The sequence below is a fragment of the Pantherophis guttatus genome, chromosome 9 (assembly GCF_059756535.1).
Source record: "Pantherophis guttatus breed Tessera chromosome 9, ASM5975653v1, whole genome shotgun sequence".
Lineage (NCBI taxonomy): Eukaryota > Metazoa > Chordata > Lepidosauria > Squamata > Colubridae > Pantherophis > Pantherophis guttatus.
In genome coordinates this window covers 29,827,023-29,851,600 of record NC_142071.1, presented here as the reverse complement: position 1 = coordinate 29,851,600, position 24,578 = coordinate 29,827,023, and the positions used below count along the sequence as shown (strand labels likewise).

Sequence of the window (24,578 nt, the reverse complement as noted above, 5' to 3'; positions counted from 1 at the left end):
GACGATCCCAGCTGAGTTGCCTGATCGGCAGAGGCTTTTTTTTTTCATTTAAAAACATTTTTTCTACAACCTCTTCATCCGAAGAGGTTGTAAAAAAAAAAGCTTTTAAAAGCCTCTGACAATCAGGCAACTCAGCTGGGATCGTCAGAGGCTTTTAAAAGCATTTTTTTCCCTACAACCTCTTCAGCCGAAGAGGCTGTAAAAAAAAAAAAGATTTTAAAAGCCTCTGACGATTCCAACTGAGCCGCGCGATCATCGGAGGCTTTTTTTTTTTCTTTTAACTTTTAAAAACATTTTTTCAGCTGAAGTGGAAAAAATGCTTTTAAACATAATTTAAAAAAGCCTCTGATGATTGTGCGGCTCAGCTGGGCATGGTGGGGGTGAGGGCAGAGATTTTTGCTACCGGTTCTCCGAACCACTCGCCATCATCGCTACCGGATCAGGCGAACCGGTCCAAACCGGGAGCATTTTACCCCTGGTGCGTGCACCAGCAAAGGGCATACACAGGAGGCTGGGAACATGCGTGGATGGGGCACGCACTCACATTTGCAAACCGGTAGGGAAAGTAAGTGAATATCACTCCTGGACCTGACCCAACCCACGTGTGGAGCCCAGACTTACAAAGAACGTTGATTCTGAAGCTCTCTGACACGGCGGTCTTGTTCTTCCCCATCAGGGTATAATTGACTTGGCAGTGAAACTGAGCTTCGCGATCCTCTTTGGCGACTCGGGCCGAAAGCATGCTGCGGATGGTGATCAGCCCGCTGGATTCCGTGATGACCGTGGCGTGGATCCCCGTTTCTGGTGGAGCGGGAAAGAAACAACAACGGAGAAAGCAATGAGAATAGCCTTGTTCCAAGACAACTTAAAGCTGGAGAAGGAGAGATCGGGTGTGGAGAAAACGATGGCTGTAATCCAGGGATGCTCCTCTGCTTGTTCGATTCCTATTGAACCGATCCCTTTTTTCAAGAGGCAACTGGACTTTCCGGTTTTTCTTTGAAGACGTTTCGCTTCTCATCCAAGAGGCTTCTTCAGCTCTGACTGAAGAAGTCACAGCTGGAGAAGCTTTGTGGATGAGAAGCGAAACGTCTTCAAAGAAAAACCAGAAAGTCCATTTGCCTCTCGAAAAAGCACCTTTGGGACAACCAGGACCTGGATGACGGAGAATCTCCATAGACTTCCATTTCTTCCTTCTTTCCTCCCTCTCCTTCCTTCCTTCCTTCCTTCCTTCCTTCCTCCCTCCCTCCCTCCCTCCCTCCCTCCTTCTCTTTCTCACTTCCTTCGTTCCTTCCCCACCATCCAGTCAAGCTGAAGAAGCTTCTTGGATGAGAAGCAAAACATCTTCAAAGAAAAACCAGAAATTCCAGTTGCCTCTTGAAAAAGCACCTTTGGGAAAACCGTGACCTGGATGAGAATCTCCACAGACTTTGAATCGATCCTTTTTGAGATAGTGGATCGAGGACGGCGTCATATATTCAGACAAGGAGAAGTTCCTTCTTTTGTGTAACCATGGTTTAGCCCAGGAGTGTCCAACCGTGGTAACTTTTAAGCCTTGTGGGTTTCAATTCCCAGAATCCCCCATTCCCCATGCTGGCTGGGGAATTCTGGGAGTTGAAGTCTACAAGTCTTCAAGCTGTCAAGATTGGACGCCAATCTTGTTTTAGCCAAATCGGTCACATTCGGAAGTCTTGCCTACCATTAAGCCATCGTTCCCATTGGACAGAGTCTGAAGGTCCAAACATTGGTGTCTCCTGCTCCAAGTCAAAAGGTTTCCATCTCATCTTCTCCTTGACCCACCAACTGTGGAGCTCTCCTTACTCTTGTTGCTTCAACCCAGTGGTGGAATTCAAATTTTTATACTACTGGTTCTGTGGGCATGGCTTGGTGGGTATGGTGTGGCTTGGTGGGTTTGGCAGGAGAAGGATACTGCAAAATCCCCATTCCAACCCCACTCCAGGGGAAGATACTGCAAAATCTCCATTCCCACCCTACTCTGGGGCCAGTCAGAGGTGGTATTTGCCGGTTCTCTGAACTACTCAAAATTTCCGCTACCGGTTCTCCAGAACCTGTCAGAACCTGCTGGATTTCACCCCTGCTTCAACCTCTTTGCTTTTCAGTCAAGATGGGCCCCCACAAAGCCATCATCCTCATATGCCACCCCAAAGAACTAAACATTTTCTGTTGGGGAAACAAGGCTCCCCTGGACATCGTTCTCACCCATAGGACAGGAAATAGTAGAACACAGTGAGATTTTTCTTGGATCACAACATGCCGATGTCAGCACTTCAACCTGCATTTACTCTAGTGCTGACATAAGAAGGAGAAGAGGGGGGCAGCTGGCAAGAGGACGCTTGACTTCTCACCTACTTATTTTCCCTGAAGATAATATCCCCTAGGAGATGAGATGGGAGGGGGGATATTCCTGGGAGCTGAAGTAGTAGATATGGGGAGAGTGATTTGGAAGAGGGCCAATGAGACGCAGAGAATTGGGGAACGGAAAGGGAAGGTTTGGGGTCAGGAAGTCAGTGTTGGCTACGCCACAATCGGGGACAGGTTGTCGTGCTTAATAAAATGAAAGATTTCTTCAAAGACTATTTGTTTGGAAATGCAATTTATTTTATTTGAGACGACATTGAAACCTGACAGCCAACCTTAGAAAAGGACCCTTCCTTTTCCTGGATGGTCTTGTGAGCCCTTTTCTGGCTCTGGGTCTGAGGTGACCTTTGGAGAACATCAACAGGAGGACATACCTTCGTCTTTGGGCTGCAGGGCCTCCCTGTTCTTGTACCACACGATGCTTGGAGCCGGGAAGCCGTTGCGGGCAGTACAGGTTGCTATCTGAAGAATAGAAACGTTGACAGGATCAGTTCTTGCAGTTCTCTAGGGGTGGACAGCTCAGATATTAATATGGGTTCAGGGTTCAAATTCCAAGTTGGAGATAGATAACGTCCTTTAGAGAGCTAAAGGGGAAAAGGTTGGGCAAATCCACCCTTGGCAACCATCATCTAAGGCAGGGATGTCCAACAACCTTAAGACTTGTGGACTTCAGTTCCCAGAATTCCCCAGCCAGCTATGCTGGTTGGGGAATTCTGGGAGTTGAAGTCCACAGTTCTTGAAGTTGCCAAGTTGGACACTCCTGATCTAAGGGATTTGATTTCTATGCAGCTTATACAGACTATAAAGGTAAAGGTTCCCCTTGCACATATGTGCTAGTCGTTCCCCACTCTAGGGGGTGGTGCTCATCTCCGTTTCAAAGCCAAAGAGCCAGCGCTGCCCGAAGACGTCTCCGTGGTCATGTGGCCGGCATGACTCAATGCCAAAGGCGCACGGAACGCTGTTCCCTTCCCCCCAAAGGTGGTCCCTATTTTTCTACTTGCATTTTTTACGTGCTTTCGAACTGCTAGGTTGGCAGAAGCTGGGACAAGTAACGGGAGCTCACCCCGTTACGCGGCCCTAGGGATTCGAACCGCTGAACTGCCGACCTTGCGATCGACAAGCTCAGCGTCTTAGCCACTAAGCCACAGCGTCCTTTATTATGCAGACTATATCAACCCCTTATTCTGTGCATACCTGCTTTGTTCCAAGGACGTCTACTTGTCCCCAAATAAGCATTTCTGCTGCAAATTTATCCCAATCTATGAATTAAAACTCAAGAGAGATGCCTTCAGAGAAGGGGATGGACAGAGGTCCAAATTTTGGGGTGAAGCACCCTGCAGAGCTCTTAAAACACAGAGCAATCCCTACCTCTTGAAGGGTGGGTTCAGCGGCTCGAAATCCATCTTTCGCCAGCTGAAACTCAGGTAGTTCCGGGGCTTCTGGAAGAGAAGAAGGATGAAGACAGAGGTCAGGTTGTGTGGTTGAAGGAAAAGTCTTTCCATCGCTTGGACCTTCCTTGCAAATCCACCTCCCCACCCTGCCAAACTTGAGATATGGATTAGGTTGGGCTGGAACCACTCACTTGAGACCTGCAGCTTAGTCCGGTTCTCACCGACGCCGAGGCTGCCGAGCCCCACTTGGCAGATGTAGAGCTTGGCATCTTGCGGAGTGACCTTCTTGATGACGAGGGAGAAATTCTTGGCGATGTTCAGACGGTCTCTGTACTGGTCTTCTGCCCAGTCCTCTTTGTCTTGGATCAAGGAGATGAGTCTCTTCCGCGTCATTTTTTCCCCCTGGAAAGTCCGAGAAACGGGGTGAGGAAGAGAAAGGGGAAAGGGTCAGGACCAGAGGTAGGCTTCAAAAATTTTAGCAAGGGGTTCTCTGCTCGGTTGCTGGGTGGGCGTGGCCATGGTGGGCGTGGCGTAGTCAGCCTCCTGCACCGTGGCGGGTGGGGGGGTGTTTTTGCCCTCCCCGGGCTCCGGAGGCTTTTCTCGAGCCTCCGGGAGGGGGAAAACATCTGTAAAACCAGGACTAAGAATTTTCCTCCAGAGTAATTTTAAATAAATTGTCATCTGGGGGCAGTGTTGAACTTCTGGTTCCAAGAAGCTGTTTTCTGCAAGCCAGCTTATCTTTAAAATCGATCAATTCCCGCTATTTTTATTTTTAAAATGAACAATTTAGAACAGCTAAGAAGTCATCCCATTTTTATTCCCCTGCTTGCCGCTTCCAGAATGATGATTATTAGCAGCAGTATTTTTTTTTTTTAAAAAAAGAAACTTGTATGCTGCCCGACTCGGAGTGACTCTGGCCAGCTCGCAACCATCGAAGAAATGACAATAGGAACCGAAGATAAAAGAAGATAAAACTCTGAAACGACCCAAACCTCTTTGTGGTGCCAGCACCATTTTACACTCCGGAAAAGATTGGCAAAAGTTAGGATTGCAAAAGAGAGAAAGGGGGAAAAAAAAAACACGGAGAGCCGCGATCACAAAAAAGATAAACCCACAGGAGAAGAAGCGAGAGATGAGACAGCACGGCTGCCCCAGAACCCTGTGTTACTCAGAAGCTTCCATACCAGGGGTCTCCAACCTTGGCAACTTTAAGACTTGTGGACTTCAACTCCCAGTTCCTCAGCCAGCCAAGTCTTAAAGTTGCCAAGGTTGGAGACCCCTGGCTGAGGAATTCTGGGAGTTGAAGTCCTCAAGTCTTAAAATTACCAAGGTTGGAGACCCCTGGCTGAGGAATTCTGGGAGTTGAAGTCCTCAAGCCTTAAAGTTGCCAAGGTTGGAGACCCCTGGCTGAGGAATTCTGGGAGTTGAAGTCCTCAAGCCTTAAAGTTGCCAAGATTGGAGACCCCTGGCTGAGGAATTCTGGGAGTTGAAGTCCTCAAGTCTTAAAATTGCCAAGGTTGGAGACCCCTGGCTGAGGAATTCTGGGAGTTGAAGTCCTCAAGCCTTAAAGTTGCCAAGGTTAGAGACCCCTGGCTGAGGAATTCTGGGAGTTGAAGTCCTCAAGCCTTAAAGTTGCCAAGGTTGGAGACCCCTGGCTGAGGAATTCTGGGAGTTGAAGTCCTCAAGTCTTAAAGTTGCCAAGGTTGGAGACCCCTGGCTGAGGAATTCTGGGAGTTGAAGTCCTCAAGCCTTAAAGTTGCCAAGGTTGGAGACCCCTATTCCATACAGTTCCACCTTTGGTGAAACCCCACGGAAGCCAACATTTCTTCAGCCTCTGCCCCCCCCACCCCCCAAAAAGCTAATTTTTTTTGTTTGACTTACAGAAAACCAGTTGATGTAAGTGTAGCTGCTGTTCTCTGGGAGCGAGAACTCACAGTCAATGACAGCTGTTTCCCCAATTTCGGCTTCTACCACATCTGGCATGGAAACTTCTACATTTGTTTCTGCATCTCCTGGAGGATTAAAAAAAAAAGGGGGGGGGAACCAGAATTAAAGGCTACAGTCATATCTATCTAGCTTCCACAGGGCTGCCACCAGCATCTGGCCCAGAGATGTTATTCAGCAGGTTCTGGAGAACCGGTAGCGGAAATTTTGAGCAGTTCGGACAACCGGCAAATACAACCTCTGGCTGGCCCCAGAATGAGGTGGGAATGGAGATTTTGCAGTATCCTTCCCCTGGAGTAGGGAGGGAATGGAGGTTTTGCAGTATTCTTCCTCTAGAGTGGGGAGGGAATGGGGGTTTTGCAGTATCCTTCCCGTGGAGTGGGGTGGGAATGGGAGTTTTGCAGTATCCTTCCCCTGGAGTGGGGTGGGAATGGGGGTTTTGCAGTATGCTTCCCCTGGAGTGGGGAGGGAATGGGGGTTTTGCAGTATCCTTCCCCTGGAGTGGGGAGGGAATGGGGGTTTTGCAGTATCCTTCCCCTGGAGTGGGGTGGGAATGGGGATTTTGCAGTATGCTTCCCCTGGAGTGGGGAGGGAATGGGGGTTTTGCAGTATCCTTCCCCTGCCACACCCACCATGCCACACCACGCCCACAGAACGGGTAGTAAAAAAACCTTGAATTTCACCACCGATCTGGCCTCCTGTCCACCCTATTAGGAAAATCAATTCGACAGGTAGATTAGAACTTCACAGGCAGTCCTTGACTTATGACGGTCGCTTAGGGACCTTGTGAAGGTTCAAGAGACCTCCTGTGAGGAAAAGCAATTTTTCTTTGGGAGGAATGGAAGCGTGTAAACCAGATATAAATATAGAAGGACTCCAAACTAATTGGCGCAACCTTGACATCTTCCGTTTCTCAGTCCGTTTTATCACAACTGCCATGGCAACACAACTGAAACGCTCCTTTTCAAGACAACAACTCTTTCTTGAGGGTAGTAACCGTAGATGGGCAGGGGAATAACTCGAGGTTTGCTAATTAGGGACTATTCATGCTTATATCATCTGTTATCTTGGCATATGTGCGATTATTCCTTTCTCCTCCTCTCCCGAAATGTATAAATACGGAGAACGCACCCTTTTGTGTTGCAGCAACTCCTCTCACAGTTCTCTAGAAGGAAATTCCTCCAGGGAGCACCGAATAAATAGCTACCAATCCGTCAGAACAGAACTGGAAGGGACCTTGGAGATCTTCTAGTCCAACCCCCTGCGCAAGGAGGAGAACCTAGACCAGTGATGGCGTCACATGCCAAAATCGGAGGGAGCGGGGGGGGGGGTCATGTGTGTGTGTGCCCATACCCATAATTCAATGCGCCCCATGCGCAACCCCCCTGCGCTCTCCCTGCTTTTGGCACGTAATGGCACGGTGGGCCTGGTAGGCCCATTTTTCGCCGTCCTCAGGCTGCAGAGGCTTTCTTGGCGCCTGGGAAGGGCAAAAACAGCCTTCCCCATCCTCCCCGGAGGCCAGAAACGGCCTGTTTGCCGACTTCCGGTGGGCCCGGAAGGCCCGAAAATCAGATGCGCGTGCCAGAGCTGAGCTACGGCAACGCTAGCATGCCCACCGATATGGCTCCGTGTGCTACAGGTGGCACACCTGTTCGCCATCACGGACCTAGACCATTTCAGACAGGTGGCTGATGGATCTTCCCTGCAAAAAAACTGCAGTGAGTCTTTGATTATGGGGTTTTATTTTTGGGTCCTGTCTTTGATTCTACGCTCCCCAGAGTTACTTATAGCACCGGTTTCAAAGTTCTGACGGCTACTCCCCTTTCCCGTATTCACATGGTTGCATTTTGGGCGCTCGGTATTTGCAGAGACCCGTGGTCAGCTCACTTAATAATCACCAGGTGAAGCACAGAAAAACAGGGACTCAGGGACATTCGTTGAATTCAAAGCACAGAAGAGTTGATTATTGCTACCGCTAATGTAAGAATCCAGTCAACTAACAGTCAAAGCTAAATTGGCATTGGATAAGGGTCAACCAGATTCACGGGGGTGCGCTGGACTTTTTGTGACATCCAAACTGATGACATACTTAACTCCGCCTTCCAGCTCAGCCTCTTCCTTCTCCTACACACCATGACTTATGAGTGTAATTTAAAAGGTTTGCCCCTTTCTTGAGGATGAACTCAAACCGTGGAAGGCACCTCTCTACCAGAATGGTCCATCACCATGTTTTCTTGCCTGTAGACCTTCCAATGAACCAGACCAAACCCCATTGTCCTCATCTTCAATGCTCCAATCTGGAAGGAAGGCTGGAGGATTCTGCCCCCCCCCACTCCCTGCCCCACTGCATGCAACGGACAGCGTAACTCCAAAACTTCTTCTGAAGATCTCAGCAAAGCATCATTCCAACTGGATGGTTTGGGGGTTTTTTTCTCTCTCTCTCTCTTTTTTTAATTTTTATTATAAGCCTGGATAGCTCAACAGACTAAAAGCCTGTTATTAACATTCAGCTGTCTGCAATTACTGCAGGTTCGAATCTCGCCAGGCTCAAGGTTGACTCAGCCTTCCATCCTTTCTAAGGTAGGTAAATTGAGGACCCAGTTGTGGGGGCAATAAGCTGACTTTGTATAAATATACAAAAAGTATGAAGGCTATTGCTTAATGCACTGTAAGCCGCCCTGAGTCTCTGGAGAAGGGCGGCATATAAATCAAATAAATAAATAAATAAAAAAGGTACCAGTCTATTTTCCTTATACCCCCAGGATTTATTCCTAATAAGTAGACCTCTGGTCTCAGTTGAAAGCTAACTCCTGTAATCTCCATGAGCCAATCCTTTATCTTACTCCGTTTGGGGTTTTTTCTCATACACCCTTTGGGCAATCTCTTTTCATTGGTCCCATGTTTGACCGCTAAACTCTGTCCAAAAGGTAGAGCCCTCTTTGGCTCTGTCTCTCTCTTTTTTAAAGGGGTTGCAGTTACAATTCTTTCCAGACTAGCCTTGAGAAGATCATTCCCATCAACTTCAAAACCAGCAAACTTCCCTCTTTGCAAAAGGGAGCAGGTGCAAAGTTGGAGATGAATATCCTGCACAAAACCATTCTTGTCCAAGAGAGAGAGACGCCTCTCCCTGGCAGCTCTACACAACTATTTTGTGTGGCCCACAATCCTTCCCCCCCTCCACTCCGTTTGGAGAGGAACCCACGCGTTTGCTGAACATCTGCTGGGTTTCCAGGCATTCGCCAAGTGGGCGCGATTTCTGGACTTGGCAGGTGGGGATTCAGTTCTTCCTCTTGCATCATGGAAGGGGATCCCAAATTATTTCTGATGATACCCGGGCTTGTCATGTAGCAAGGACTCCAACTTGTCTGAACAAGGAAGCCAAGAGGCAAGGGAGATTGGAAAAAAGATCTAAGAGAGTCAATGATCTTCTTGCATCATTATGTTCTCACTTGCCAAGAAGCCACAGCCCTTCTCATAAACTGCCTTAGACACCCAGTCCTTCTAAATATGGAGGTTTTATTCAGTTAAGACTAAATAAAAGCTATTGATAGAACTGACCCAATGCTATGATTCACTAGGGGGTTACTACCATGAGGCTTGACGCAAGGATAAGAGGCAGGCATTAACTCTTAAATATTCCTTCCCCGATGAGGAACTTTTGCAGCAAGGAGAGGACTGGGAATCCCATCTACCACATCTCCTCCCCCTCTAAAAAAAAGTACCAGCAGCCACGAAGGACTAGCAAGCCCATAATGAGATTCCTATGAATGAGAACCAAGCTATGAATTAGGCCGAGATGGAGAACTCTCTGGGTTGCAAGATGAATATGACCAGCCAGTTTAGGTTGAACTACCAAGGAGGTGGCTTTTAGCACCTGATTCCCTGCAGGTGGTGGTAGAACTTCACTTCCTTGGTTGATCAAGAAAAAGCAAAAAAGAAGCCAGACTTGGTTCCTCTTTGATGGGAAGCTAGCAGGAAGTCTTCATTTCTTTCTTTCTTCTCAATTGGTTTGGTGGTAGCCAATTGGTGGAAGAATTTGTTGGAAGAATTGGGGGACACACGCAATGGTTTAGTGGCTCCTTGAACAGCTTCTTCTCTGGTAGCCCAGAACAAAGCTTTTGTCTCTTCCCAAATGAAGTCAACATCCTTGCCCAGCTGGACATCACCAGGGACAACCCCCGAGTGAGCACAGATGACCTTCAGCAAATGTGAAACATGATGAGGCGTGACGTTTCCATGCAACCGGCCTTACGAAGAAGGAGGCCCCGGCTGATTGAGTTGGACAAGCGTCAGCAGTTTGTTCTCTTTACTTATTTGCTCTGGTTTGTGTGCTGATCCCTCTGTGGAGACTCTGGGCCTGAACACTGTAAGGAGGGGGAGAGAGAGAGAAGAGAGGGGGGAGGGAGAAAGAGAAGGGAGAGGGGGGAGAAAGAGAGGGGGGAGAGTTGGAGGGAAGAAGGGAGAGGGAGAGACTGAGGGAGGGAGAGGGAGAAAGAGGGGGAGGGAGGGAGGGAAGAAGAGGGAGGGAGGAGAGGGAGAAAGGGGGAGGGAAGAAGGGAGAGAGGGAAGGAGAGGAATGGAGGGGGAGAAAGGGAGGGAGAGAAGAGAGGGGGAGGGAGGGGGAGAAAGAGAAGGAGGGGGAGAAAGAGGGAAGGGAAGGAAGAAGGGAGAGAGGGAGGAAGAAGAGAGGGAGGGGATGAAAGAGAGGGGAAGAGGGGAGGGAGGGAAGAAGAGAGGGAGGGAGAGAGGGAAGAAGGGAGAGAGGGAGGGAGGGAGGGAGGGGGAGAAAGAGGGAGGGGGAGAAAGGAGGAGGGGGAGGGAGGGAAGAGGGAGGGAGGGAAGAAGAGAGAGGGAAGGAGGGGAGAAAGAGAGGGGGAAGGAGGGAAGAAGAGAGAGGGAGGGAGGGAAGGAGGGAGACAAAGTGAGGAAGAGAACCACTCATTAAGCAGCGTGGATGAGGCTGGACACCATTAGGAAGGAGAGAGGAGCTGAGTAATCAATCGAGGTAGTCGTCTAGGTGACTTCCCCTCCACCCACCCCGTTTGATGAGTCCTCAAAAGATCTCCATGGGTGAAGCAAGGGCTGCTCGCTGATGGGTCGGTGGCTGAGGTTGTTTCCAGCTCCATGCCAAGTAATGGAGCTGCTGGCCACAGTCCAGAGGAGAAGTAATGGGCTTCAATCGATCCAGTGTTGAGGCAGGGCCTTGGAGGAGGCTGATAAGTCTTGGTCAGTCCTGAGGAAGAAAACAAGCTTCAGGGCATAAAACAGCCAACGCTTGGACCTCTGGAAGAAGGTTCTTGGCACTTGTGAGCCCCGGTTCATCCTAGACAATGAAGGTGTCACAGGTTCACGTTTGGTAGGATGGACCATCCTTGAAGGCTCTGCAGCTCAGCCAAAAGGATGGATGGTAACTCCAAGAGATTCATCTAAATCAGGGGATCTCCAACCTTGGCAACTTTAAGACTTGTGGACTTCAACTCCCAGAGTTCCTCAGCCAGCCTTGCTTGCTGAGGAACTCTGGGAGTTGAAGTCCACAAGTCTTAAACTTGCCAAGGTTGGAGATCTCCTGATCTAAATGGCTTGCTGTCATTCCAGATCCGATGAAGTTGGGATAATCACCACCAAGGAAACCCTGATGTGGATTTGGGACTGGCCAGCAAGAGTGGAGAGTAACCAGCTTCAGGAGACAGGCCAAAGACGGATGGAGGCCTCCGTTGATGCCATAGAAGTTGACTTTGAGCTGAAGTTGAGAAACCCATTCTGGCCAAATTTGAAGAGATGGGGAAATTCTTGTAGGATCCTACCCAGAATGAGCCAACATATCACTCTTGCCATTGCAATTCTTTCTCAGAGCAAGTTTTAAATGGTGGGCTGGGAAAACGGACAGAAAGGCCTAAGAGTTTTCTGTTGGGAGGGACCACGCTGTGGTTGTGTCCTCTCACTGTCCAGGCTGGCCTGCTGGATGACTTCCGGCCTGCACGACCACCTCATGCGCCAGGAATGTCCACCACGTGCCACTGGGCACAAGTCAGAAAGCCAACCTTTTGTTCCTCTGCTGTCCCAAAGCTGGCACAAGGCTGGCAGCTGGCACGTCAGAGCAGCTGCTGCCAACACTCTTACGGAAGCAGGGGGGGTGTCCAGAGGAGAGACGGGGGCCGTTTCGTCAAACAGTGGGGCAGCCAGCCCAAAGCGAGGGAGGGCGTACCCAGAAACAAAAGGAGCTTTTGCTGCCGGAGGGATTTCTGATTTGGACGCCCCGCTTCCTTCTGACGGAATCAGCCCTTCGGCATTTCCCATCAGGCCTGGAGCCCGGAGCAAAGTTCAAAAGCAAATTTCCACTTCCCTGCAGGAAAATAGGGGCAGACAACACCCCCCCCCAACAGCACAATGGCTTGATTGAAGGCGAGAAGGCCCCCGAGGATCCAGGGGGGAAAACTTACTAAACGACTCCAAAGGCCGCAGAGAAGAGGAGCTGGGAATAGAAGCTCCATTCTCTCCCAAAACTTCTCCACCATTCCAAAAAAACGCCCACCCAGAATTGCCCGGGCAAAGAAACCAAGGAGAGGAAAAGGAAGGAGACACCCCCCCCTCCCCAAATCCTCGTTCGTCTTCGGGAACAAGAGTGACCAGATCTCAACGTAGTCCACTCCTTCTGGAAATCTCTGCAAAGCTTGGAACAGCCTTTTCAAGGATGCATCAGTCAACGCCTTGCGCACGGTCACGCATGCCCTCGTCACTTCCCGTCTGGACTACTGTAATGCTCTCTACATGGGGCTCCCCTTGAAGAGCACTCGGAGGCTCCAACTGGTCCAGAATGCGGCCGCGTGGGTGATTATGGGAGCGACACGGCACACCCATGTAACATTCCTCCTGCGTGAGCTGCACTGGCTCCCGGTGGTCTTCCAGGTGCGATTCAAGGTGCTGGTTACTATCTTTAAAGCGCTCCATGGCTTAGGACCTGGGTACTTACGAGATCGCCTTCTGCCACCGATAGCCTCCCACCGGCCAATACGCTCCCACAGAGAGGGACTCCTCAGGGTGCCGTTGGTCAAACAATGCCAACTGGTGACCCCCAGGGGGAGAGCCTTCTCTGTGGGGGCACCCGCCCTCTGGAATGAATTGCCCCCGGAGATACGTATGATCCCCGACCTACGTATCTTTCGCCGTGCCCTTAAGACTTTACTGTTCCAACAGGCTGAGCTGGCTTAAATAACGAATTTTAATGGGTGTTTTAGTTTTTTAGTTTTTTAATATAAGGGCCAAATTATTTAATATGTTTTAAACTGTTTTTAAATGTTATGGATATATGTTGTTTTATTGTGGCTGTGCACCGCTCTGAGTCCCTCGGGAGAAGGGCGGTATAAAAATTTAAATAAATAAATAAATAAATAAATAAATAAATAAATAAATAAATAAATAATAAATAAATAAATAAATAAATAAATAATAAGATGGCCTTCTGGAGCAGGGGTCTCACACCTTGGCCACTTTAAGCCGGGTGGACTTCAACTCCCAGAATTCTCCAGCCAGCTGGCTGGGGAATTCTGGGAGTTGAAGTCCGCCCGGCTTAAAGCGGCCAAGGTAGGAGACCTCTGTTCTGGAGGAGAGGAGAGGCTTACAGATGTCAAGAAAGTCTAGGCTGGGTTTTTCTGAAAAGGTGAAGCCTTCCTTGGGAAGTTGATGGTTGAGATGATCTCTGGAGATCATGGACCACCCTTAAAAAAAACAACCATTTTTGGAAAGCAAAAACTGGTTGGGCCAAAACATTCAATTAAGGTGGCTTTTTTGTTTTTGTTTTTTAAGTGTAAAATACCACTTGTTGTTAGGATGGCATGCTTTTCTATGGTACAAGGGAACAAAAACACAGGGGTACTTCAGAAGACATTATATATGTGAAGCTTTGTGATTAATTTGGGAGAAGATTAAAAAAAACAACACTATTTAAAAAATCCAGTCCGGTTATCGACGATTGAAGCATTTTCATACTCGGTCGTATTTAGAAGCGAACAAATTTGTTAATCGTGAACTATTGAATGAAAAGGGTGAACTCAAATCAAAGCAAGAATCGGAGGAACAAGGTTTAAAGATGAATTGGTTTTGTTATATGCGAAGATCACTTTTCACTCTGGACTGAAAAAGTTCAACCGGAACCTGAAATGAAACTGAAGAAGAAGCAAAAACCAATTTTCTAAATGGTTTCCAGAAAGAATCTTGCAAGAAAAAAGATCCAGAACGGAAGCTTGGACAATTTCAGACAGAGCGCAGAGTTGCACCAAGTTGACCCTCCTTGTTCTTTTGGCCAAAGCCTGGAGGACTTTGAACGAGGAGACACAAATCAGTCCAAGAGAGAGAGAGAGATGTTTAAACGTCTCCCTGACACAAGGAGCCGTGATAAAACGGTTGTCTTGTTTCTCACAACATGGCAACCCGGAGGTCATTCCACAAAGCTGCTTGGAAGGAGATGAAAGGCAGAAAAGACGGAATTTCTTTCTCCAGTTCATAAATCCCCCGTCCTCCCTGCCAAAGAGGCAACGAAGCCAAAATGGACGTCGCAATGGCTTTAAAAGGAGAATTGGAGCAAAGTTGCAGAACAGACCCGGAGGTTATCAGCCCCCAAAATGCCCCCAGAAGGATTTGTATCATCAGGTGTCACTTGCCAAAGAGCAAAAACAGAAAACAACGGTAGATATTTTAAGGAAAGGAAGGAGCACGGGGGGGGGGGACCAGAGGGCGGCTTGGGGCCCAAATTATGGGAGAGGGTTGCGATTCTGTCTTTTTTTTTAAAAAAAAATTGATTTATATGCCGCCCTTCTCCGGAGACTCAGGGCGGCTTACAATGCGTTAAGCAATAGCCTTCGTACTTTTGTATATTTATACAAAGTCAGCTTATTGCCCCCACAATCTGGGTCCTCATTTCACCTACCTTAGAAAGGATGGAAGGCTGAGTCAACCTTGAGCCTGGCGAGATTCGAACCTGCAGTAATTGCAGGCAGCTGGTCTTAATAACAGAGTGCTTTAGACCACTGTGCTATCAAGGCTCCTTAATATTTTCATTGCGTTTTTACAAATAAACAAATCTTACTCAATATCTTATGCATAACCGCGACCATTTGCATACTATAACATTCCAACTCAAATACACTCTATAGTTTTTACTATACATTTTAATTCTACTTTTATTTTGTCTATTTCTTTTTCCTTTTTTTCTGTTCTCAATCCAGTCGTACCCCTTCTCCTGGGTTGCGTAGTATTTCGAATCTATTTGTCCTTTCAAGTTCAGTGGTTAATTTGTCCATTTCAGCACAATCAAATATTTTTTCAAGTTACTAAACCTTCGGAAGGTATGTTTGTATTTCCTCCAGCATTGCCCTGCTGCCGGGGTGAAATCCAGCAGGTTCTGACAGGTTCTGGAAAACCGGTAGTGGAAATTTTGAGTAGTTTGGAGAACTACTAAATACTACCTCTGGCTGTCCCCAGAGTGGGGTGGGAATGGAGCTTTTACAATATCCTTCCCCCAGGAGTGGGGAGGGAATGGGGATTCATAGTATCCTTCCTCTGGAGTGGGATGAGAATGGAGTTTTGCAGTATCCTTCCCCTGGAGTGGGGTGGGAATGGGGATTTTGCAGTATCCTTCCCCTGGAGTGGGGTGGGAATGGAGATTCATAGTATCCTTTCTCTGGAGTGGGGTGGGAATGGGGATTTTGCAATATCCTTCCCCTGGAGTGGGGTGGGAATGGGGAGGGAATGGGGATTTTGCAGTATCCTTCCCCTGGAGTGGGGTGGGAATGGGGATTTTGCAATATCCTTCCCCTGGAGTGGGGTGGGAATGGAGATTTTTGCAGTATCCTTCCTCTGCCATGCCCACCAAGCCACACCCACCAAGCCACACCACGCCATCAAGCCACGCCCACAGAACCGGTAGTAAAAAAAAATGAATTTCACCACTGCCTGCTGAGGTTATTATATGTAAAATAATATATATATATTTTAATCATATTTCCTTTTAACTATCCCTAGGAGAAAATAGTTCCGGGGTGGACTCTATCTGATGTCCTGTTAATTCCTGTACCTACCTATGTATTTTCTTCCAATATTTTTTCATTTCAGGGCATAACCACCATGTATGATAAAATGGGTTGCGATTCTCAAATATGCCAACTCTGCTTTGCTTTTTCTGAAAAACATCTCAACGAAACATTTCTAGGTTTCCCCCTCCCCCAAACGTGCAAAATTTAGATCCTGGTTTCTACCATCCCTGGCCAGGGTACCTAGGCACGCTCCCAGGGAACATGAGAAACAAAAGACCACAGCATCTGATGGCAAAGCCAGCTCAGGACCCCCCACTTCACTCTTCCCCAAGCAAACGTCATTCTGTGAGGCAATGCACAGAATGAGGACCTGGGGGGGTGTCATGAGAGAAGCACAATGCCTGACTCACTCCGGGGCAGGTTTCCCGGGACTCCAGTTCACCATATTTAGCCTGTTTTGGAATGATCCGGGTGCAAACTTCGCAAGCAGCCAAACCCAGTGGAGCACCAGCCGCTCTCTGAGCCATCCTGGCAGGCCAGGGAGAAAAAGAGTGGTTGAGACGGAGGGTCTTAAGCTGGGCAGAGAGGGGGTCCTTCCTGCCTGCGGGAAGGAAGGGACCAGGGGAGGGGAAAGTCCAGTTGGGAGGAGGGAAATTAATCCGAGAATTAATTGCCTGTCAATAAGGAGAGGATGGGGACAAGGCCAGGCTACTGGGATGGGGGGGATGGTGGGGGGGAAGAGAAATTGCAGACATGCCAGAAGGGTGAAAAAATAGCATCTGGAGAGGATAAAAAAAGACAAGGCAAGAAAGTTTGCTGGGAGAGAGGAATTCTCCCTAGAAGGAAAGGCTTGGCTTTTCTCCCAACGGACCTGATTAAGCGGATAGAATACAAGGCAGATATTTTTATTAATCGAGGGCTGCTGGTTGGGTTCCGTTCGGTGTGGCTGTTACGCTGTGAGTTGCAAATTGCGGGGAGCTCTCGCGGGGACCTTACAGGTTCAGACAGGGGAGGGAACGAGGCGGAAGGGATGCAGGGTTATTGAAATCTCTTGGCTTAAGGACCAGTACAAAAGAGGTAGTCCTCGACTTAGGGCCACGACTGACCCCAACTTTTCTGTGGTTCAGTGAGACATTCGTTCAGTGAGTTTTGCTCCGTTTTACAACCTTTCTTGCCACCCTTGTTAAGCGAATTCGTGCAGTTGATAAATTAATAACCCGGTTGTTAAGCGAATCTGGCTTTCCCACCAACTAGGCTGGTCAAAAGGTCACAAAAGGGGATCACATGACCCCCCCCCCGGGACACGGCAACCGACATAAGTATGAACCAAGTGCCCAGCAACTGACGTTTGATCACGTGACCATGGGGATGCTACAGTGTGAAAAACGGTCTTAAGTCACTTTGTTCAATGCTGTTGTAACTCCAAACGGTCACTAAATGAGCTGTTGTTAAGTCGAGGACTACCAGTATAGGAAGGCGAATGCCAAAGGGTGAGGACAGAATGCAGCAATGTGAAGGCTTTGTTTCCTAGAGAAAACAAATCACTCTTCTTGCAGGCAAAGATTGCTACAAGACGTGGGAGAAACAAAGAAAGGCAGGAGAAGGAAGGGCTGTGGTAGGCACTCTCTCCAAATTCTCTGGAATTTGATCCATTCAATGACTATTGGGCATGGAATTACATTACAGGTACAGTTAGTCCTTGACTTAGGACCACAATAGAGCCCAAAATTTATGTCGTTAAGTGAAACATCTGTTCAGTGAGTTTTGCCCTGTTTTCCGACTTTTCTTGCCACAGTTGTTAAGTGAACAAGGCAAGTCCCTTTGCTCAGCACCGTTATAATTTTGAATGGTCACTAAATGAACTGTTGTAAGACAAGGACTACCTGGTAGTCCTTCGACACACACACACAACCGTAACGGAGCCTGGCCATTATGGTCGTATGTTGCGACGGCCATAAATCCCGACCTGATGTTATGCTTTTTTTTTATGGCGGTCATTAAGCGAATAGGGCAGTCGTTCAACAAACACATTGTTCGCTCTAGCACAGTTTGGTCCCACGTTGGAAGTAACTTCCGGTTTTCAGCAAAACGGTCGTAATAAAACACAATCACGTGACTGGCGGTTGTTGCAAACGGCTGTAACCAGTGGTGGGATTCAGCCAGTTCGGAAGAACCGGTTGTTAACTTTCTGAGCAGTTTGGTGAACTGGTTGTTGGAAGAAATCATTAGGGCAGAGAACCGGTTGTTAAATTATTTGAATCCCACCCCTGGCTGTAACTGTGGTTGTGTTGCTGAGGGCCAGAAATACGATCCTGGGACCACGGTGAGGGGGAGCAGGGACCCCCCCCTCAAAAAACATCAGAACTTCAAAACCGGATTGTAGCTTCCTTTTTTCCACCTTCCAAAGGTCACTAAGCGACTATTTATATTTGAAATTCTTCCTTCACCAACTTTCACTCTCCTGGATGGGAGGAGTTTTTGAAATACTTTCAAATACTCCCTTCTCTCCCCGCCCCCACAAACACACCACAAAGGTAATAGCAACAAGTGGGGAATTCGAAGCAAGACACGGAATTTCAGATCAAGCCCCCTGGATCTCCTCCAAAATTGTCATCCGATGATCTTTGCTGGGCTCCCCTACTTCCGTTCAACGGAAACCACCAACTGAAGAAGTGAGTCAGTCTCAGAACCGGTTATTTCCAAGATTGTGAGAAGTGAGCAGAGAAGCTGTGGTGGTGAACAGATCAACAGAGTTGGAAGGGACCTTGTAGGTCATCTAGTCCAACCCCCCCCACCCAAGCAGAACCTACCCCATTTCTGACAGATGGCAGTCCAGTCTCTTCTTGAAAGCCTCCAGTGATGAAGCTCCCACAACTTCTGAAGGCAACTTCTGTTCCATGGGTGGATTGTTCTCACTGTCAGAAAATTTCTCTTTATTTCCAGGTTGAATCTCTCCTTGATCAATTTCCATCCATTATTCCTTGTCTGGCCTTCAGGTGCTTTGGAGAATAGCTTCACCCCCTTCCTCCTCTCTGTGGCAGCCCCTCAAATATTGGAAGATGCTATCCTGTCTCTCCTGGTCCTTCTCTTCACTAGACCAGCCAGGCCCAGTTCCTGCATCTGTTCCTCGTATGTTTTAGCCTCCAAGCCTTTGATAAACTTATTTAGATTCAGATTAACAGAGTTGGAAGGGACCTTGTAGGTCATCTAGTCCAACCCCCCACCCAAGCAGGAGAACCTACACCATGTCTGAAAGATGGCAGTCCAGTCTCTTCTTGAAAGCCTCCAGTGATGAAGCTCCCACAACTTCCGAAGGCAACTTCTATTCCATCGATTGACTGTTCTGTCAGAAAATTCCTCCTTATTTCCAGGTTGAATCTCTCCTTGTTCAGTTTCCATCCATTATTCCTTTTCTGGCCTTTAGAGAATAGCTTGACCCCCTTCCTCCTCTCTGTGGCAGCCCCTCAAATATTGGAAGACTGCTATCCTGTCTCCCCTGGTCCTTCTCTTCACTAGACTAGCCATTCTTTAGATCTGGCCTCATCTGCCAAACTTAATTGACACTACCCAGACATCCAAAGAGAAGCTAATAACAGTGGCCTCTTTGCTATGTTTCTGTTGAGCCATTCAGTTAATTCTTTCGATGTTCGGACACCTTCTAAAACAACCTTAAACACTCTGTTGCCAAGACAGGTAGGCACCTGAAGACAGAGACTGGGACACCCAACCCAGGAAGAAATTGAAAGATGGAACAACAAGGGTTCCATCTCCAAGGTTTGGTATGTCCCCACCATCCAGTCAGAGCTGAAGAAGCTTCTTGGATGAGAAGCGAAACGTCTTCAGAGAAAAACAAAGAAGTCCAGTTGCCTCCTGAAAATAAAAGGACCTTTGGCTAGGTCCAGTTGTTTGTTCCAAGTTGGAAAGAATTCCTAGTGGGCACTTTGCCCGGTGTCCCAGATGGTAAGGCCATGCTGAGATACATGACATAGTCCCCAAAATGATTTCCCGAAAGAAGAACATAAGGTGGGCTAGGATGAGATATCTCATCAACAGAATGTAGGTTGGGTGGACTTGACCTCCCAGAATTCCCCAGTCAGCCATGCCACATGGACTTCACCTCCCAGAATTCCCCAGTCAGCCATGCCACATGGACTTCACCTCCCAGAATTCCCCAGTCAGCCATGCCACATGGACTTCACCTCCCAGAATTCCCCAGTCAGCCATGCCACATGGACTTCACCTCCCAGAATTCCCCAGTCAGCCATGCCACATGGACTTCACCTCCCAGAATTCCCCAGTCAGCCATGCCACATGGACTTCACCTCCCAGAATTCCCCAGTCAGCCATGCCATGTGGACTTCACCTCCCAGAATTCCCCAGTCAGCCATGCCACGTGGACTTGACCTCCCAGAATTCCCATCAGCCATGCCACGTGGACTTGACCTCCCAGAATTCCCCAGTCAGCCATGCCACGTGGACTTGACCTCCCAGAATTCCCATCAGCCATGCCACGTGGACTTGACCTCCCAGAATTCCCCAGTCAGCCATGCCACGTGGACTTGACCTCCCAGAATTCCCCAGTCAGCCATGCCACGTGGACTTCACCTCCCAGAATTCCCCAGTCAGCCATGCCACATGGACTTCACCTCCCAGAATTCCCGTCAGCGATTGAGGAATTCTGGGAGTTGAAGTCCGTGTGTCTGAAAATTGGCAAGTTGAGAAACACCGTCCCAGAGGCAGAAGTTTCTACAAGGCCTAATGATCCATGATAGAAGATCCTGGAAATACGTGTGAGCCAATGGACCAGGAGACAATTACTCCACTCACTCCCACCCTTACAAACACTGACTACTACCATGTGCTCTGTGTGGGGCTGCCCTTGAAGACTACTCAAAAGGTATCAGAAGATAGAAGGGATCTATCTTGCTGGAATGAACCCAATAGAGATGCTGAGTGTTTCCCGTCACAGAAGATCCAGAAAGGGCAAAAGCCCATTGATTTTTCACCGATGGGTTCACCTCTCCCCCTTAAGAACAGCCACATCCTGCCTTCAATGCCTAACATTTAGGAAAACAGCTTAAAACCAAACCCTTTTTAAAAAAAGATTTTTGATCTTGAACGCAGTCCCTGGAGAAAGGATGCCAAAGAGCATTTACGCATCTGATGTTCGGATTTGATGAGATTTGCCCTAGGAATTGATTTGATTATCGCAAACCGCTCTTATTCCAAGTTGCATAAATACAAGTCCAAAGCTGTCCTGCAGTGTAAGGAGTCTCCCAAATGGGGCGTTAGGAAGGGCGTGGCCGGACACAAAATATGGTTTCACCGCAGAAAGCAAGTTGGATATTCAATCCCGAATACGTTTTCCATCACCTGAGTTTTTTTTTTCCTTTGTCTTTTACCTTCTGAGCAACAAACAAAGCACAGGGCTACAGTCACCCTCAATTTTTTTTATTTTCTAAGAAGATTTAGGAAGGAATAAGGCTCCAGCCAGCACCTTCCTTTCCCCACTTCCATGCTTGCTAATTATAAGAACTGCAACATTTGCAAAGCAAAGCTGCCTGCAGGACGGGAGTCCCTCTTTTCCCATCGCCGATTCGAAGCACACGCCATCCCTTCCTTTCCTCCTTGAAAAACTTTTACATATTTTAACGGACAGCTTGTTCCCAGGCCGAGCGCAGCCCTGGAAATTTTTGGCACCATTCCCCCGGTTAGAAATACTTCCCTGAGAAATAAGCAAAACTAGCAAAAACACGGGCCCTTCTTCATTTCCATACGCTGTTTGTTTGATGAAAACCTCTTCCCCATCACAAATCTTTTCAGACTACAGTAACTGGGATAGGAAAAGAAAAAAGAAGGAGAAAAATCCACATGTTCCCTGACCAGGGAATGACCCAGCAGCTGGAAAGGTAAAGGAGATGCCAACGAATCTTGCAAAGGCTTGTGCCAGGGGAAGAGGCTGGGCTGAGTTGCGAAGGGCTCAATGAGGTCTCCTTCTCGTTTTAAAATCTTACCGCCCTACGGATCTCGTGTTTTGAGCCCCGGGCACCACGCCCTTGGATATTTGAGATTTCTGCCATCTTGAATTAAGGATGGACAGGCAGACGGAGGAAGGAGGGAGGGAGGGAGGGAAATAGATAGCTGGCACTTCTCTGGGTTTGGAAAAGAAGGAACCTCAGCCTTGGAGAAACACCAGCCACCCAAGACGCGGGCATCGAATGTCAAAAAAAATGTGCCACCAGCCTAGGGAGGCAGCTCAGGCATGCAAAGTGGGCGGGTGGGTGGCATGTGCCCGGAATCCCCTCCCTCAGTGCCCTGCTCTCTGTGGGCAGGGAGGGGTCCGGGGAAGATAGGAAGCCGAAGAGCCACCTGTCCCGGGGTGGGGGGGACGATTGCTTGGCACCAGCCACAATGCCAAGCCAGCTCTGGACTTGTCCCGCTGGGGGAGGAACCCCCCCTCCTCTTCCCCATTCTGCCTCTCGGGGACAATAAAGGGGGTTTAGCTCGGCTTCTTTGCGGGCAAGGTGGAACAAAGGTTGCAGAGCCGATGAAGCTGGGGAGGGGGCTTCCACACCCTCCAGATTTTTTCCTGCGGAGCAGCTGGTGCCTGGCTGGGCTCCACCCTTTCCGAGGCAAACCGCATTTGCAACGAGCAAAGGGGGCGTGGGGAGGGGGGGGTTGAGCCCCATGAAGCCCTGGAGAAGACGCTGCATCCCCCCCACTCAAAAAAAGGAATAAGGGCTGGGTCGGTCGCCGCCGCCGCCGCCGCCTTGGGCTCAACGCGGTTGGAAGCGAGTGCTGGGCAATGCCCGGGCAGTTTGGTTCCTTGCTCAATGGGCAGGACTCCTCAAGCCAGTTGCGAGACGGCCGTGGCAACAGCAAACCTATTTTGTGGGAGGGGTCCCGAAGGGCTCGCCCTGAGCAGGCTTTGCAAAAATCCCACCCCTCTCCCCACAAACAAGACTGCAGCAAAGACGGACCCGCCTCCAGCCGCCGCCGCCCCCTCCCCTTCGGTCTCCGCGCCTGGGAAACGGGGTGGGGGCGAGCCCAGGGGGTCGTCCTAGGGAATCCCCTTCCTAATACCCGGGGAGGGTGGGTGGGTGGGCGAGGAACCCGATCCCTTTCTCCCTCGCCCGCCCACCGCATTCCCCCCACCAGAACAGGCGGTGCCCCTATGAATGCATGGCCAACTCGGGGTCGTAAATCAAAGGGGGGGGGGAGCAGAGGGGGACGGACGGACTGGGGGGGGGTCTTGCAGGGGCTGCCTTTTGAAGGACCCCCCCCTTCACCACCTCGTTTCCCAACGTCCTGGGCTCCCCAACTCCGGTGCTTTTGTGCCTTCCCTTTTTTTTACCTCCCCACCTCCGCGCACCCCGCCCCCTTTTCCTCCACTAGTTGCAAAGCGCTTGTAGTAGCAGCTGCTGCACCCTGGAGTAGAGTAGAGTGGAGTGGAGTAGAGTAGAGGCGGAGGGAAGGAGAAAGGTGGGTGTGTACTCCAACGGTGCTAGCCCGGGAGCGCGAAAGGCGCCCTCGCTTCTCCGGCACCGGGTGGTACTCGCGCGCCCTTGCCTAGCCAAAAACGATCCCCGGGCTGGCACAAGCGGGCAAGCCGGGCACCCCCTTCCCGTGCAGGTACCTCCAGGGTTGGGCACCTCCTGACCATGCAGGCACCTTCCCGGGCTCGCTTGGAACTGGAGGGGCTCCGGGAGACGCCCCCCACTCAAAACCGGGGGAAAGAAGCCGCGCCGGGGTTTGGAGAGCTCCAGACGCGCGCTGCGCCGGGCAACCCAAGCTGGTTGCAACCCCGGAGTAGCTGCAAGAGGTTTTCGACTGTGCTTTGGGTCTGGGGGCGAGAGCCTCCCGTCCAGCCCGGGGCTCCCCCCACGACTCACCTCTGCCGCAGGAGCTGGCGAGCAGGAGGCAGCCCAGCAGCGCCAGGGATCTCAGCCGTCCGCAGCTCATGGTCGCCCGCACCGTGCCCGGACTCCGACTGCGGCCAAGGAGCCGGGGAGCTGGAGCCCGGCGGCTGACGTCACGGCCGAGGGGAGGGGCCGCTCCGAGGGGGGCACCCCGGACTGCCCCCATCCCCCCCCCACACGAGGGTGGGCTGCACCAGCGCGGAAAAGCAGGCGGATCCCAGGAGGCGAGCCGGAGGGTTTCCCAGGTGCCGGCTTGCAGATGCGGACACATCTGGCCGGTTTCCTTGGCAGATGCGTGCAGCGGAGCCGGCAAGTGCCACTCGGGGAGCCCGGTTCGCTTTTTTCTTTTTTCCCAGACAAAGAGAAAAGCCGCGATTCCACATCTGGGACAGGAAAGGCGAGGGGGGTCTCAACGGAGCCAGTCCAGGCTCTGGGTCTGGGTGGGGTGAAAGCAGGGGACCCCCCCCAAAAAAAACTCTGCTTGTGGGGAACCAGCAGTCCCAGAGCCACGTGTGACCTCACATCCCCGGGGGACCCCCCTTTGCTACATCCTGCCCCACTGAGTGGACCTCCCATCAAAACTGAAAATCCCAAATAGGCTGTATCAAAGGGGCATGGTTCTGCCCCTACCCCCCACCTCTTAGATTTCGGCATGTGCCACCAAAAACGTGCCCCTTTCACCTGGCACTCTAAGGGCTCTGCATCATTCTTTTAATCTCCTTTGTTGTGGGGGGGGCGGAGTGCAGGGAGTTTCTCAGCTGACCGCAAGGCAAGCAAGATGCCCAAAATTTGCCAAGGGTCCAAATTTTGGTCGTGTGACTGTGGGGAATGCTGCAGTGGTCATAGGTGCGAGGACTGGTTGTAAATCACACATTTCAATCCCGTCACTAAGCAAATGGTCGTAAGTCACGGACTTGTAC

At 49.8% G+C, this 24,578-nt stretch overlaps 1 protein-coding gene across 2 annotated transcripts in view; it reads right to left on the bottom strand.

Annotated features, from left to right (window-relative positions):
* Nucleotides 1–24,010, bottom strand: part of MCAM (melanoma cell adhesion molecule) — a 37,294-nt gene extending 13,284 nt beyond the window's left edge. For both annotated transcript variants that reach the window (XM_034425299.3, XM_034425300.3), the window contains exons 1-6: nucleotides 23,632–24,010; nucleotides 5,649–5,779; nucleotides 3,959–4,169; nucleotides 3,745–3,815; nucleotides 2,751–2,838; nucleotides 622–801 (exon numbers count right to left, since the gene is read on the bottom strand). In XM_034425299.3, the coding sequence (XP_034281190.2) occupies nucleotides 622–801; nucleotides 2,751–2,838; nucleotides 3,745–3,815; nucleotides 3,959–4,169; nucleotides 5,649–5,779; nucleotides 23,632–23,929 (979 nt within the window). In that variant the 5' untranslated portion in view covers nucleotides 23,930–24,010. The remainder of the gene's footprint in view (nucleotides 1–621; nucleotides 802–2,750; nucleotides 2,839–3,744; nucleotides 3,816–3,958; nucleotides 4,170–5,648; nucleotides 5,780–23,631) is intronic.
* Nucleotides 24,011–24,578: the final 568 nt, after the last annotated feature.